Below are 16,763 nucleotides of genomic sequence, written 5' to 3'. Positions count from 1 at the left end.
TAGATACGCCAGTCTGTGATGTTAGATCCGGTTCTGCTTAGAGCACGATTGGCAGCGACAGCAGCAGTAGAATACGTGTTTCCGAGGCTGCTGCAAGAACCAGTTTGCAATTTGCAATCATCGAGAAGTGGAAATGCTTATGTGGGTCGGGCATCGTAAAAATGTCTTTATTATCCTGCAAGTTTTTATCAGTTCTATTCCATCGACATGCGCGGATTTAATTCGTTCTGATTGTGATTCGCTTATTTTTTTGCGTTTGTGAGTAACTCTAGAAGCAAGTTCGACCAGGTTGTTTGCCTGTGTCTTTCACATGTTTAATTTTGAAGTTGGGTTTTTTTACATTTATGGGCATACGGTATCTTTAATGCTTTGGTTTTTTGCCACCATCTTAATTGTTCTGGTCATTCAAAAAAGAGAATGATCCACTTTATAATCCCTGTTTGTTTGCTCGGAAATCTTTCAAAAAACACAAATGGTGACGGCAAGCAAGCAAGAAGCAATCACTAAGACTTAATTCAATTTTCCAATTAAATGTATCACCTGGGCTGACAAGCTTGACTTGGTTGGAAAACGAAAACAACGAGCACTAAGCCGAGGAAACGACACCAACCTTATCGATTGAGCAAGAGTGGAACCGGCAGAAAACCCCATCCCCAATAAACCCAGACGTCGTCTTGACTCCGCGAAGCGTGAAAACGTTCAAGAACGAAAACCTTGATCAAGTTTTCTCCTCGCGATGACCTCTGGCCAACCGGAAAACATCGTGGTGACTTGCTCGTGCATTGAAGAAAGTCACTGAGGACATGCACCATGTTCGTTTGTTCGGTGTGCAAAATTTATATCCCACCTCTACTGTGTTACACACGGAACCGGAACACTAGAGAAGAAATCACTATTATCCACCGCTTTAAGTTGCGGTCAGTGAGGCGAGAACGGAAGCGCGATCAATTTGGTCCGCCACCAAGAAGTCATGCCTTTCTTGCGATAAGGTCTTAGAAAAGAAGAAAGTAAATTAGTGAAAAGCACCCAATCTCGCAAGTCTTGGTCAGGTTATACATCGTATCACTATCTTTCTGGGAGTTTCCGTTGCTCGAAGCAGCCCTTCACTCTCGGAGTAGTGAAGTGCATTAATTCGCGAAACTCGCCCTCGATTCGGGTTGTAGTCCTTCCACACAGTACTCTATCGGCTGCAACATTTATTAGATGAAATCGAGATCAGGTGCATGGTGGGAAGCGCGCAGAAAGAAGTGTAGTGGATTAAATTGCGAAAGGTGTGCAACAAGAAATGTTCCCCAATGAGAAGGTGCTACCGAAGCTTCTTCGGGTCGCAAAACTGTCGGAAAACGGTGAAACGTGGAAAATTGAGCGATTGAATTTTTATTTTTGGAAGGTTTAAACTCAAAGGAAACACTTATGAACGAATGTTGAAAGTTTATAAGGACTCTTTGCCTTCAATGAATACAGCAAAAAGATGGGTTGCTGAATTTAAGCTAAAGCTTAAACTAAATCGTACTTCATGAATTAAAGTACGGATTGTTTGTTGCATCCAGGGGCCTAATCTGGTAAATGGATTATGCCCCTAGCGACTTCCATCTATTTCGTACCCAACAAAAAGTCATGCGTCGAAAGCGTTTTTCATCAAATGATGAGGTCATAACAGCTGAAGCGTGTTTTGCAGCCCTTCCAGATTGTCATTTCAGGGATGGACCCGGGATTAATAAATTGGAATCTCGTTGGAACAAGTTTATTGATGTTCAGAGTATACTGAATAATTAACTGTATTTCAAATCATAATATAGTGTCGAAAACCATGAAGAAAACAGTTGATTATAGTGCGGTTGGCCCAGGTGTTCTGCTACTCGGTCACTATTCCAGCCGGTCTGTTAGGCGGCCGCTAGCGGTGTTCTGGACGACTCTGTCACTGTTCTGCTGGCGGTATAGCTCTTTCAGTTCTTCGACGAGGGCCTTGTTCTGGTTCTCCAGCAGCGCCACTCGATTTTCAATATGCTTGATGTATTCCTTTTTTTTGTGTCGGCACTGGCGGGCTACTTCCCGATTCTTCGCCAACCGCATTTCACGATTGCGCAACTGATCATGATCCTTGCCGCCCATGATGTGGGATGGTTGCCTGGTCAGCAAATCGCTCCGCTTCTTAGGGGACTTTTTCTCATCTGACAACGTACCGTCGCTGTTGGTTTCGGTCTTGATAGCCACCGAACCACTGCCGGTATTCGGTTCGGGTTTGATGTCCATCGCGTACAAATTGCCCGTTGTTGTGTGAATTACGGTGTTGGGTTTGTTACACAATAGTTGGACGCTTCTAGTGATTTGGTACGATCTATATTTACGATTGTTGACAGTCGCTTGAACAGGGTGTTTCTTTTTGAACTACCGATTACTTGACGTTTAAGACGTCAAATTTCATTTTGAAAATGGAACGCTTTACCGTTGAAGAAAGCTGGGAAGTATTAAAAATTACTTCGCAAGTGGTACAGTGAACTCTCTATTTTACGTAACAAGCGTTTTATGCTTTACCAGCTTTTCAAGTGCTAAGTTTCAAGTGAGCCACTGGTCCTTTTCAACATTCGTTTTTTGATTGGGGTTCTGTTATTGGTGCAGTAAAGTACTATATAATCGGCCAGGTTCACCTAAAAAGAGACGAATGTAAGGCTATTGCAGCTCAAAGTCTCTATAATACAAAAGAAAAAAAAGGTTCACCTAAAACAACTTCAACTTTGCTGTAGTCAAAGATCTCGAAGGTCCGATGACGTTGGTTACGTTCCGTTTCAGGAGTAAACGACGGTTACACCGAACAGAATACACTCGATCCTGCAGCACATAGGCTACAAACACCCGAGCCAATTTTAACCCTTTTCCTTTTCGCAGTCTATATGGGGATGAGTAAAGCGACACCGTTTCAATTATTTACCAACGGCTTGTTTGGCTCGGTGGTCAATGTAATTTGGCTCACAGATAGATAACGCCAGCCGGCAAGCTAGAGCGCCAGCTAGTTAGTGGTACGAGTGAGTTGGTTAGCAGCCAGGAGGTGGTCAACATGGCGGTTTTAGTTTCCTTTTCTATGGACTGCCTCACGATGATAGTGAATCGAGGTCTGACTTTTCGAGTCCCCACCATCGTGACGGAATCGGTAAGAGGCAAGGTGGCTAACAGGAAACCGCAACAGCTACCCGAGTTTAACGATAGTGACGATGAGGAAGAGTAGGTCTTCGAAGATGGCCAAGAGCTGCTTGGGAGCTTCGTTGACGACGTATTGAAAAGTCGATGCACTGGAGCCCATAAACACGACACTTTTGAGACCAGCGGTCATCAATCATATTGAAAGCTTCGGCGCTAGAACCAACGCCACTACAAAACGTCGTATTCATTGTAGGACAGTTGATCGTTGGTTTGCTTCCAAAAATAGAAATAACAGGGGCTGATTCGTGGTTTACTGGAATGTTTAGTTATCTTTCAAAAGGACCTAACTCCCCTACTTGGCGTGAAGCTCAAATTCTCTCACCCAGAGGTTTATTTTATCCGTCTACGACCGCCAGGAGTCCTTAGAATACTCTCTGGCAGAAAGAATAACGACGTCGAGTGCTTATGTTTGCCGCCTTCACTACAACTTCAATTTTCATTGCTGTTGCAGATTTCGTTCAAGTGCAGCGGAAGCACCAAATCGCAACCGACTGTGAAAAACCTCCACACCGTCCTTTGTAGCGGTATCCAACTGCTGGAAGCTGCGGCAACCATTACCCGGGAGTCGGTCGTCGAATACCGCGGCATCGGCCTATAGAAATGCGAATACCATGCATCTCATGACAACGTCAAGGTGCAACCTCGGTTGCTGCAAGTGGCAAGTGAGTGTTAATTTCCGACTAGTTACCTTTTCTCTCCTACCACCTCGCTAAGAGGTCTGCTTACCTTGATAGGGGTCTCATCATAGCCCTGGCCCTAAAGAGAAGTTATTTATTTATCTTATGTTCATTATGATGGTGGCTTTACTCTCTCGTGTTGATTTCAGTTTAAATTATTCAACTTCTAACCTTATGAAGTGTGGCGGCGCGTGTTTATTTGGCTAAGAGGAAAGCTTGAAAGTACAGCAGAGTATGTTAATGTTCCGTTTTCATTTTCGTCGTTTGAAGGCCGCTTAGCCTTTGCGGCAGACGGAGGCATTATTATTCATATGCAGACAGGCGTAGCAGAATTAATATAACTTAATAGGACACAAACTTGCCTGCTCAACCGATGTTCATACGATCGCGATCGTTGATTTTTCATTCCAACGACTGTCGAAAATCGAACCGAGACCCGTTCGGAAACTGAGTCATCTTCACCAATGACTGAAAATACTTATCCGTTGAATGCTGCATGTAGCCAGCATTTTATGCTTCAATGAAGCAGCCTGATCGGTTTAGTCACCATTTGACGTTTTCTCTTTCACCTGTATTTTCTTGATCAGCTGCAATCACATTGCCAAGCTGGTTCGAACTCTAGATTCAATTCGATTTATTAATGGACGTCGTCTGCGATTCCACTTGATCTCTTCATTTTTGCACCATCGAAGAACTCGTCTTGTAGTTGGCTTCCATTCCATACAGTCGATTGTAGTGCGTTTGGAAGTCGTAAGTCGTTCTATATATTCATTGGTTCGATTGCGAGCAAATTAATTCGGCTGAACATTCACAGCACGCATAGGCATATGTTGGGGCTTAATTTATCTTTTCATGTCGATTTTTTATCCATTAATTGATTTCTGTAAGCATTGGCATCGAGAAAGCAAGGCGGTAAATGCGTCAGACATTCTTACAAGAGAAAAAATGAAGCCTTTTCATGACGATACCATAATAAGAGATATGTTTGTATTGGTAATAATCCATTGTAATCCTAATGCCATAAGTTCAAACCATCTATAATTAAAAAAAATATCCCCTTTTAAACTAAAAAGAACAATTTCTAACGTAGAGATATGTATTTATGTAGGTTGGTTGTAAAAATGTTCAGAATGACAATAAGCTTTGCGTATTTAACCAAACAAATATGGCGCCATTTTAGTTTTTATGTCAACACCCAACAAGGAACGTTTGGTTTTCTGCCTACACTTTTCCTAAACTGATGACATAATTTTTTGTTACAATGCCTCGGCATTGTGTTTTAAAGTCCAACACGGTATCAAAACTTTTTTCAGTTCGACAAACCGAACTGGGCACCTTTACGCTGTTAACATTGTGTTGCAAGTTCGTTGTGGTGCCAGCATTATGTTGGTGTCCAGAAAACTAACAGGAAATAACAAAATTCCTCAATACATCATTTGTTATTCAAATTACCCATAGGTGAAGTTTAAAAGCTCAAAGAAAAAACCCTTCGCCCCAAATAACCCCATGGAGTGTTGGAATGCGTCGCAGACCCTAAATTTGATTGCGCTCTTTATATTGTATTTCTAATGATTTACTCCGAAGCTATGAAACTCAGCGATTTCTTAGATTTTCTCAGCTTGGAATTTGTAGGTCTATGATAAATTTATTTTTGATTTTTATTACATTTTTAAAATAGTTTAAGAAAACGTTAGGTTGATATGTAGCAGTGTTGCCTTTGCTCATTATCATAGCTTAACGGATCTTGTTGAATGATCTAAATTATTATCGCAAAACGAGTTCAACAACGGCCATGTGCTCTTGCAAGGGGGTTCCACTCTTTGAAGTTCGTGATCTTGTGTCTTGGTGATGCAAACGGATCGGTGGACCAATCGGATACATAACCAGCCGCACGCAGGTTATACAACCAGCAATCGTCGACCTTATGGTGACAGCTATAATCCTATTATCTCGATAAATCTTGATTTGCATATTAAGATAGTACAGAAGCTGAACGTGTTATTTATGAGCCTTCTGCGCTCAACTTGTTCCGATCTCACTGTCTTGATGGAGCTCCATTACAACATTTTAGCTGGGTCTGAGGCTTCAACAAGGGTGACAATCGGCTACACGAAGCCTATTAGACCGTTATGAAAATGATCAAGTGGCTAGGGGTACAATAAAAACGAGTGGCGCAGCATAAAGCAGGTTTATGATGACAAGAAGCTGTTTTCTATAACGGCGACAAACAGTTGTGATTTTAGAGAGTTTAGGACTTCTGTTTGATAATGCGTGAACCATTCGTTGTTGTATTTGACTGGCGATTCACTTTTATGATAAAATCGCAGCTAACTGTGGTGAGTCCGATCACTTGGAACGATCTTGTTTGAATGACAAACATCAAAATGTGGCCAACCTTCTTAGTGCCAGCTTTGTTGCTGAACCTCCGTGGCGACCATTGGGATTGGTACGGGAAGTCGCTAACATTGTGAGCGGTAATTAATCAATTGAGAATCATTCGCAATGCTGGGTGAATAGAACCAGTGAAAGAAGGAAACACTACTACTATGTTCGTTTATCATTCCACTCATAGTAGCTTCATATTTTGATGATAAGGTTGGCTCCAGAAAACAACGATCGGAAGGTGTATTGGTTACTGTTTATTTTTCGTAGATGGCCATTTATGAGCAAGTCGCACATCCAAATATAAGATGCGGATAAACAACAATCGTACCTCTTGGTCAACCTCTTGTTGAAATTAAGTTGAAGATATGTAAAAGTAGAAACTACCGTAAAAGGTTTTCACCGTATGAAGTTGTAGACCATGTGTTTGAAGTGCTTGGAAGCACAAACAGCATGCTTTTATCACGAAGAGGATGTTTAACTATAGATAAATAATACTTTTGACCGCGTCCTATTTCAAATAAAGCGCATGGTCCCAGCCACGAAACGCACTGAAAAGTAATGCTCGTTTCTGTTGAAAAGATGAACACTTTCTCATTAAGGAGCGAAACCTTGTTTTCTTGGGAAGTGGCAAACGAAAGGGAATGAACCATAGAAGAAGAGTTCTGCCTCATGACTAAAACGGCGCTTCCAGAGCGTGAGAATAAATGTTGCCGGAGCAATGCAACTTTGAACACCCGGCTTTCTAAGCCGCGGATGTTACACCCTACATCAATCATCTCGTTCAAGATGTCGTTGGTTGCTCTTGTGGGAGCACCTTTTTGAAGGGGTGATTATTTACAATGTGAAGTTTCAGGAAGGAACTCCACAAACGGGACCACTTGAGACGAAACTGTGTCAAAAGATGTGAGTAATGTTGCCTAATAAATATCAAGCAACCAGACAGGCCCCATATGGTATCGGAAACAAAGAAAGAGAGAGAACAGTTTTCAACGGGCATTAGACAAAATACCTCTCTAAGAACGTCTTTAGGTTGACCACCTTTGGGCGACCACTAGACCGGAAGTGTGCTGCGATGCACCGATGGGTTATTTATTGTTCTTGAAGGTGAAGAATGGTGACGATTGTTAGTATGCTCTGTGAAAGAGCGGTTTTTGTTTCATAAAGTATGTCTATTTCGAACACCCAACATCAACGATATCTATTAATGATGCAGAGGACGACGAATTTCTGAAAAATGGAGATGAGCTCGGTGTGATTGACCGCTGACGACCCAAGATTGATGACAACGCGTGCCTAACGATTCGGTTTAAAAGCAAATGAATGTTTGTTCCCTTACAAAGGGTGGAATAAATATAAATGCTATACTGTAACCCTCGTCAAATGTTGTAACGAGCATTGAAATTTCGGCTTTTGTCGAAGTGTAATTTGAATGTATTGTTGAACAAATTGTGGGAATTTTAACTTTACAAGGAATTTATGTCACTGGTTCTGTTGACAGTTTTGATAGTTGTTGTACACCATCATATGTTGCACTTTGCTTAAAGTTATGTCACAAAACATTGTTTTATGAATTATCATGGACACAATCTTCAATCTTCAATCTTCTTACGACATAATAATTTAAAACATTGCGATGGGAAGTAAAAGTAAAATAAATTGATGAGAAGATCGTCGTAAATATTTGTTTTTATAAATGTGATTCCCTTTTAACCTCTTTAAATACATGGTCTGAGTACAAAAACTAAATTATCATACGAAAATTAGTTAATTATTCAAATTAGTTTTAAATTTTACAATATGCTTTTTCATATTCGACGGTCGTTGCAATTTAATCGAAACGCTAAAGCGCAATTTACATCAACTCGATGAAACCTCTTCGAGTTATTATATTCGAAGTACTTCATGGCTCCAACTGTGTGTGGTCCACGCTGTTGGAGGTCTTGTTTTGTCTTTAAGCTGCATTTTTATTATTTTTTTATCACCACCGATGCATTGTCTGGCAGGCAAGTCGCCCCAAAAACTTGCTTCTTTTTTGTTGTTAACTTCGCCGGTTCTCACCGTGTTACTCGTGTTACCTTTTCTTTCTTTCGTTGCCACCAAATGCAAATTAACATTACGCCGAAGACCGTATGCGTCAGTACGGGTGGTCAAGTCGAGCTGATTTGCAACCGCAAACGCAACTCCGGTGCCCGAAGGTGGTCTGGTAGAAGAAGAGTGTCCTGCTAGGTCAATCCTCCGAATGTCTTAATCATCGAACACTACCTTCTTATTGCACTGCTGCAATAAAGTAAAAGCAAGATGCTGAAATGCAAGTAAAAGTTTGGTTACAAGATCTGTTATCTAACAGGCTTTTGTTGATTTTCTTGACCGACGTACATTAATGCTTCAGGAATAAGGGTTCGGTATTCTTTAAGTTGTAAGATAATATGGAATAAAATTTAAGTAGAGATCGAAACGATCGACGAAAGCATTCTATTTTATTTTCAACTACCAGATGTTGCGATTGGTATTATATTCAGAAGCTTATTGTTTACGGCAATTACAAAAGTCTTGCAAACAATACCATCGTCAATTGTTAAACGTTATCGATTATTTTGGAACCAGTTCCAATCATAGTTTTTGGTAAGTGCTTGTGGCCCTTATTTGGTTATTTCATGTAACGAATGCTTCAGAGACGATAGAAAAAACCAAAAGGAAATCGCCTATGCGCGATTACATTTAGGAATCCTCACCGAGCATTTTCGTTTGTAGATGTTGGTGTTTCTTCAAGACAATATTGTAGACTGATACAACCGCTTCTGAAATAACGACAATGTTAGAGACGTTTTCCCTTTCATTATTCATGTTCCAACTTCATTTGCATGTGCTTTAGAAACTATTCCATCCTCTCATAATGAAGGGTCGCCTTCTCTCCCACACTATTCACTTAGCATGGCTTGACAGCCCATCATTCGACAAGTGACAAAATCCTTGTGGGAATATTTGTTAAATTCCCTGACAAAATTAATTTAAACCCGCGATCTTCTCTGCACGAACATTTCCGGTTTCCACAAGAAAGTGGAACAAGAACCCAAAGCATCTCAAATATTCGACCCTCGTGAAGAATGTGGACCATTTGTATGCACAATGACTTATCTACCGATATTTTCCGGCCACCATTTGTAGTGCTGTGACACTGTGAGTGTGAATAACTTTTCCACCGAAGGCAAACGCGAGATAGTTTTCCTACAAAGATATTCACAAAAGGGGACACAGAGTTTTCTAAATACTCTCCCTGATCCCATGGGATTGATTGAGATCAAACATGTCATTATTCAATCATTAGAAACAGGAGGGGTGCTTTTGGCTTTTCTGCATATAGTTCACGTTTCCTGGTAGTAAAGTGCTGTTTGTTTCCCATGGCGTCAATCAAGACAATGAATAATTGGTATTTGGCAGTTGCCTAATTTAACGCAAAACTCTAGAAAAATATGTATAAAGTCTTGCAACTTAACTTGCGATAGAGTTAATGTTGCAACAGGTTTTCGAGTGACAACAGAACCGAAACAGATAATTATTGAGATCTCATTCTCAATTAGTACGGAACGATTTGGTTTTCGAAAACTTCAGCATAAATGAAAGCATAACCAACCGAAATAAGGTTGACTAAAAGCAAAAAACAATTAGAGTAACAATGAGTGAAAATTTATATCGTTTTACTAAAACTTCGCTTGGAAAATATTTCTTATCATCCTTAACAGCTAAAAGCAAAGAATTTTACTTAAATATATTTCTATATGGCTGGTTTTACATTTTTTCACTTTTCCCTTATTTTTGTACAGGTTTCTTGATGGTTTAGAAGGTTTAGTGCCCGTCCGTGCCGTAGTCAAGCCCACACACCAGGTCAACTTGACGACCATAAAACAGATTTAAATGGTGATCGGTTTTCTACCACGCACTGCTTTTATGTAGTTTCTGCTGCAACAGCAGCTGCATCTGCTTCAAAAGCAGCTCTGATGCTTTATCTCGGTAGTGTGTCACATTGGAAATCTTTGAAGTTTATTAGTAGGCGATAGATAATGTGCCAAAGTCTCAGGCCCTCAAAAACTTTTTCTTTTCCGGCTTTTGGACCGCTATTCTTTGTAGTTTTTGTTGTGCTGCGTTCGACTGTCAATTAACTGGTAGGAGACAAGTTTAAAACGCGTGTGTAGAAGCGCTGTTATAGTGGGTATCAATTCAGCAGCACCTGGAGATCCCTGTTCTAACATAGTGTTATTTTATGACCCCTATGTTGTTTTCATTTAATTTCTTTCTTACGAAACAGTTCATGGCTGCTGGAGACAATGGAGTCCGTGGAACGACTGCAAAAGGATCTGGGCAACCACCTGGGAAACAGGGTCAACGACGAACGACAATTTGAAATACCTCCGTCACAATGAACACTGGAACACAATGACCAGAACTGAACACAGAATCCACTCCTGACCGTCTAGAATATTCCGGTGAGCGCACATGCTTGCCTACATTACTCGGTTGATAATCCTATTAATTCCTGTTTAATTTCAACCAAAGCATCGGATATTTATCAGTTTCCATCATCACCATTAAGGGAAAGTGGTGTCTCCTGTTTGCATAACATTATGACATTACTCACAAGACACTTCTGACACATGTAATAGTTTATTATCTTTATGCATCATCAATTTTAACATGACATAATTACAATACCACAGTTGCCTTGAGGATTTTTTCGATTCATGTTTGATTTGTTTTCTTACTCCTTTTTCTTCATTAGCTTTGACCAAACAAAGTTGAAATTCCACTTCTCGCCAGTGTTCAACAGTTATTCTGTTCCCCCATCACGTGTGAGTTCTTTCTTTTTCGCTTACATATACATGTTAAAATGTGTGCATGCAATAAAAAGGGGAAAAAACGGTTTACATTTTGCAATCACTCCACAAGTTCGGAGTCGCGGAAGACCTTGTCCAAACCTGCTTTCGAGCTTCTGGCAGAACATGTTCCAAAATGGGTTCTCCATTACATGTTCCGAACCGCTTCGGTTTCCAGTTTGATCGTTGCTCTGTTAAAACATAGCACTGTCTCATTTTACTTCGAATTTGCATAATTCAATTACAGCCGGGCGGTGGTCGAGCTGACCAGATTGGAACAAGTGTGGTCCGGACTGTATTCATACTTGTCAACGATCGTGCATCGGAGGGATGTGGCTATCAGCCTCGGGGAACACCGAAGTCATTAAACCGTAGCCGCTCCGGCAGCCAACAGCTCCGGGTCAGGAGGACTCTCTGATCGACAGCACGTGTTGGAGCTATCGACAGCTCACGTTCCGGAGCGATGCAGAACTACTTTGTGTAAAGTAAGTCTTATTTTCAGCTCAACCCTAATAATAACCCTAACAAGCACCGGATGTGCTTCGATTATCACCATAAACCAATGTCATTGATACTTCATCTATGCGTTATCTAAGATTGTGTTAGCGAGAGTAGGTAAGTACTCTTCTAAAAATATCCTATGGCAAGAAGTCTTTTTTGTCCGGAAGACAATGAAACAATTTAAGGATCATTGTAAATTCGAACTCGCACTACTGCTTTTCATTCTTTTGATTTTGCCCTAGTCCACTTGGCATCGTAATTGCATTTTAATGTTCATGAATAATTAAATCAGAAGATTTGCCCTGATCTTTTTGGGCCGCTGAAAAGAAGCTCTCGCTCCCTTGCCTTGTTCAGTCGACTATCATGATTCTGCATTGTTTCGGTTTTTATACGCTGAGGGTTCAGAAAAGATTTTCAATCAAATGGCGGCATTTCAAGTGGACGACATCGTCCAGCACTTTGAACGCATAAATTTGTGCGTGCTCATAGTAGACATCTTCACTGAGCCCTTTAAAGAAATTACCTGACTATTGTTTCGACGTTTTCTGACTACCTAACGCATACATTGTCATTGATGAAACGAAGACATTTTTTTCTTTTATTTTTATTGGATGTTTGCCTAAACACAAATGGTTAGCATTAAACAACAGTATTGATTGGTGGAAGACATTTTACTTTCTTATTTACATTGTGGACGTTATGTCGATGATAGGTCAGTATCATGAATGCCATCATGTAAAAAGAATGCTAGGTACAATAAATCAAATGATCCTGTTGATCTACCGGAACAATGTCATTGCTGCTAGGGGCAAGAAAAAGACGAAAAGACGGAAAAGGGTGCATAATGCGATTTCCCAGCAGATCGTGCTGTTAGCCTTGATCTTGACTAGATGCTGACCTGGACAATTCAAGGTTTTCAGCCGACGATCATCGGTCTATCGCTGCCACGATAACTTCACATCTGAATCATAAAAAAAACTGTCCTTTAAATGTCATTAAATGTCTTTTAAAAAATAATCGATTATCTGAGCTAGGGCTGCTAGAAATTGTGTGGTTATTATTTAATTTTCTTGCATGTTTTTTTATAAATCGATATTTTTGATGCTCCGAAAAATGTTGCTTCCGGTTTTAACGTGATCCATCATGCCGAATTAACGGTCCCATCTTCTTGAGCTGAAGTGCCAAAATCTTTTGGTCTTCGTACCGGGAACGGAGAATTATAATTAATGATGCGAAAAGAAGCAGCTTCGTTACGGTATTTCCTTTTCTCTATCCTTAGCTATCCAAGGGATATCTTTCCGCCGACACGTCTCTCGCGGAGGTTAATGGCTAGGAACAAAATGATTCGGTAATGGAATCATAAATTTGGTTAAATTATTTCCGCCAGCACAATGGTTCCGTTGCTTTTTCTTTTGCATTGCTTTGGTTTTGGTCGACACGAGATAGACGGAATGTTGGAGCAAAGATGATGATGGTTTGTTTTAGATCTTTTTATTGCCCATCGCTTTTGTCTCTTTCTATGCACGTTGACAGTTGAGCTTTTCCCCACTTAGCGAGCATCATGTTCATGTGTGATGTGTCGGCCATCGGTTGAGTGAGCAATATGCACACCTGCTAAAAGCATGATTCATGATTCGCTAAACAAAGAGCATTTGTTACCGACATTTTCGAAGTCATTTGTTTACCATTTTTTCGTCGTTCAGCATCATGTTTTTAGGAAAAGTAGGTAGCAATTTCGCTAACTTTTAGCAAGGCATCTACGTTCTTAAAGGAAGCGATGATAATTGATATTTAAAATGTTGCGCTGCAACGTTTTATTTACAGTTATTTGCAACCATTTGGTTCACATACATAACAATGTGAATGTATAACCAATAACACATTCGTTAGTTCCTTTTAAAGATTTCCAGAACAGTCAACATTTAAATACTTTATATGACGTAGTTGGAAAATCTTTCGCCTTGCCACTTATTAATAGCTTGGCACTCACTCCATCGTGACAGGTTTCGAACCGACCCATATTCTGCCTACTCCGAAGAACAGAAATCATGTACCACACCTTGTAGCATCACACACACAAGCACCAAAACTTGTACCAGCTACGCTGGGTCTATGATTATTCTTCAGTCCTAGTGTGTGTCGAAAATACTGCCGCTTCCCTGTTTTCCGGAGAGTGAACCGTCCCCTTGGAGACGGTTTTCCGTTTCGAATCGCTAACGAACCGTGCCAAACAACGTCAACGCTTTTCAGTCTTTAACAATGGGAAAACTCCCCTGGAAAGGATGGAGGTCTCGACAGGGATTCATCTTGAACGCGCATGTGGATGTGAGGAACCGTAGTGAGGGTGCAAATTGATTGTAACTTCACGGTTGTTCGCCATCACTCACCACTCTCGCATGTCCATGAACGAAGCGATTTTCTTTTTTCAGTAACAAATGGCCAGGGAATGTATTTTTCCTGCCAACATTGAGATGATGCAAATAACAAGGAAAAAAACTGGAAACGAAACCTGCAAAATTGTGACACACATTGAAACTGACGTGAAAAGTGACGCATGTGCATGACACATGAGCCCCAAAACCGTCGGCAACGGTTTTTTAAGTTACAAAATTAAATTCCTTGTCACTCTGTCCTCTCTGTCGCGTGCAGCTCTAACCTTCCTAAGAACCATCTTTCGATTACGACAGAAATTTTCAATTTGAAAACACATGACCGTCATTCAAAGGGGTCAGAACCCTTTCAAAAGCCTATTAAAGGCGGCAGCAGCAAGAAGAAGATGCTTGGCTCTCAGACGACTTACGTATCTTCTCGCCAGTGGATGGCGCCAGCATAAACCACTTATGGTCGAGTTCGAGACGCAGCTCTGGCGCAACATCGATATTTTGTTATTACGATGGGTCCGATACAAAGCAGATCGCTTTATTAACTATCGACAGCTCCTGCTTTGTCGGAAACAGAGAAACTTGTTTGAAGTTGCCGCTTAAGTTAAACCAGATGCAGATTGGGTGTGGCTGAGGCGATTAGTTTTCTGCTCGATAGACATCGACTGGGACCGTTAAAATTAAAATTAAAGAGTCAATGGAAGATAAAATGCCCAAAAGAAAACGCTTTCTTTTTAAGATAAAACAAAATTTAAAGAAGGAGAATCCATTTCACCTGGGAATCTTATTATGACCTGAGACCTATGCCGTGAATCGTAAAAACATTTCGGCTCGTAAGGCCACCTTTAGTGTGTTGCTTAATATAAAAGTATAGAACATGCCCAATAATTCGGTTCCATAACAACTAAAACAAGAAGAAGGATAATTGACATGTTAGATACTAATTTATCGTAATGTGTGCATAAATACGGTCAGTCTGGCCTAAGAAAAAAAATAATGTGTGCTTCTCCAGATAAGCTAATTTTCTAGAGGTCACATACTCGTAAACATCTGCGGTGTCCCGATCAGTTTTTCCATTTGCTCGTAGACCTCCAAAAACAAATAAACCCAAACGAAGGACGAACGGTTTTTGGGGTCGATTGTTTGCAGGTTCGTTCAGCCTTCGTCCTCAGGACATGGCTAACGATAAGGTCTGATGCTCTGTGTATAGATAAAACATGAAGTTTCAGACTGGAACCTTTGCCTTCGCACACAGCATCTAGTTTGGTCGTAAGAGTATGCTGATTCTACACTAATAGGAGATCCTAATTGCTACTGATTGTGCTAATGGTTCTCTTTCTTGCCAATGCACAGAAGGAAGTGTACGACAGACACAGGCGGTCCTCTCTTATAATGGAACAATCGTCATTAAACTGTTGGACTATCACTAATTTGCTTGGTTTGCAATTAAAGGCTGGGAGCCAAACCAACAGGCAAACTAAACTCATTAATGCTGGGAAAATTCCTTTGGCCTTTAAGTGCCTATGAGTAAATTACAGAATGTTTCATTAAATACTGAAACCACGACTGACCGAACTAGAAGCCTACCGAAAATCTTGGGAGTGCTGTAGTTTTTGTTTCTTATAAAACGTATCAAAAGTGAAAGAAATAAAGAAGGATACGCCAAACAAACAACACACACTGCTCAATAGTGGTCAGCGCAGATAAAGGTAAATGCTGACTATGGTAAATTTCGCTAACAATGTAAACTTAAAAAAACCAACATCTTTCATTCATATCTATGAAGATATAAAAAAAGGCCGATGGACACTTTACCATAATCAACATCAATATTTGGAACTTACACTTAGAGGTTATAAAACCATACCTATAAATAGAAGACAACGGAAAATCCGTTAACAAACACTTATTGCCCTTATTGCCACTTAAAAGATTTAAATTACGTGACTCGCTTGTGGTTTTCAAAATACGTCAAAATATAGGTTTTTTACATTTCGTTCATCTCTAACGTCACCCGGCTTTCGGATTAAGTTTCCTTTTGGTGGCCAAGAATCGATGATGAACTGCTCTTGCTGCAACCAAACATCCGTCATTGTCACATCTCGGAATTATACCGGCACGGGCGGCAACAGATCTGCTTGAAGGCGCGAGTGAAGTCTGAGTGTCACGTCGAGTAGTAAGAGCATCTTTGTAAAAATATTTCACGAAAGAGACAGAAGGAAACAGGAGTTTCAACTTTTACTAGAGTGTTCTTTTCGTCAATAGAAGTAAAAATAGTAAAAGTATCGTATCTGTGGTCACTTTCCTATACTTGTTCATTCATAATTAATTGACGAAAGTAGTCACATCGACAATACCAGACTCAAAGATAAATTAATGCCAGACTCTAGGCAAGCATATTTTAACTGATGACATGTGAATGGTACGGGTGTGTACTATTTTTTTTAATTTATTTTTGGCAGACCTTAACAAAAAAAACCCTTGGTTATTTGATGTAAAGCAATTTGATGATCGAGATAAATACAAACACATATAATGTAATTATCCTACCTTACAGTCGGATATGGATATGTTGGTATTTCTCGACGAAAATGAAAAACGTATGGGAATCGCATCCGCTTGTACCACCAAAAAATTCTATCGTACTGCCGGTGTTTTTATATCATGGTGTATATCAGTCTTTTGATAAGCCATGAAAAGGTAGGCTGGTTTAGCACAAACGTGTGCTAAATCTGCTACGGGGGCCCACCGCG

The 16,763-nt window shown here is 40.4% G+C and overlaps 1 protein-coding gene across 1 annotated transcript; it reads right to left on the bottom strand.

The window, feature by feature from the left end:
* Window positions 1–1,866: 1,866 nt before the first annotated feature.
* On the bottom strand, window positions 1,867–3,941 carry LOC128270677 (cyclic AMP response element-binding protein B-like). Its single transcript, XM_053008089.1, has 2 exons — window positions 3,925–3,941; window positions 1,867–2,320 (listed from the first exon to the last, which is right to left on the bottom strand). Exons 1-2 carry the CDS (start codon window positions 3,939–3,941, stop codon window positions 1,867–1,869), a joined length of 471 nt encoding a protein of 156 aa, XP_052864049.1.
* Window positions 3,942–16,763: the final 12,822 nt, after the last annotated feature.

Source organism: Anopheles cruzii, chromosome 3 (genome assembly GCF_943734635.1).
Source record: "Anopheles cruzii chromosome 3, idAnoCruzAS_RS32_06, whole genome shotgun sequence".
Taxonomy (NCBI): domain Eukaryota; kingdom Metazoa; phylum Arthropoda; class Insecta; order Diptera; family Culicidae; genus Anopheles; species Anopheles cruzii.
The sequence above is the reverse complement of the archived record's forward strand: the minus strand, read 5'-3'. Positions and strand labels throughout refer to the sequence as shown.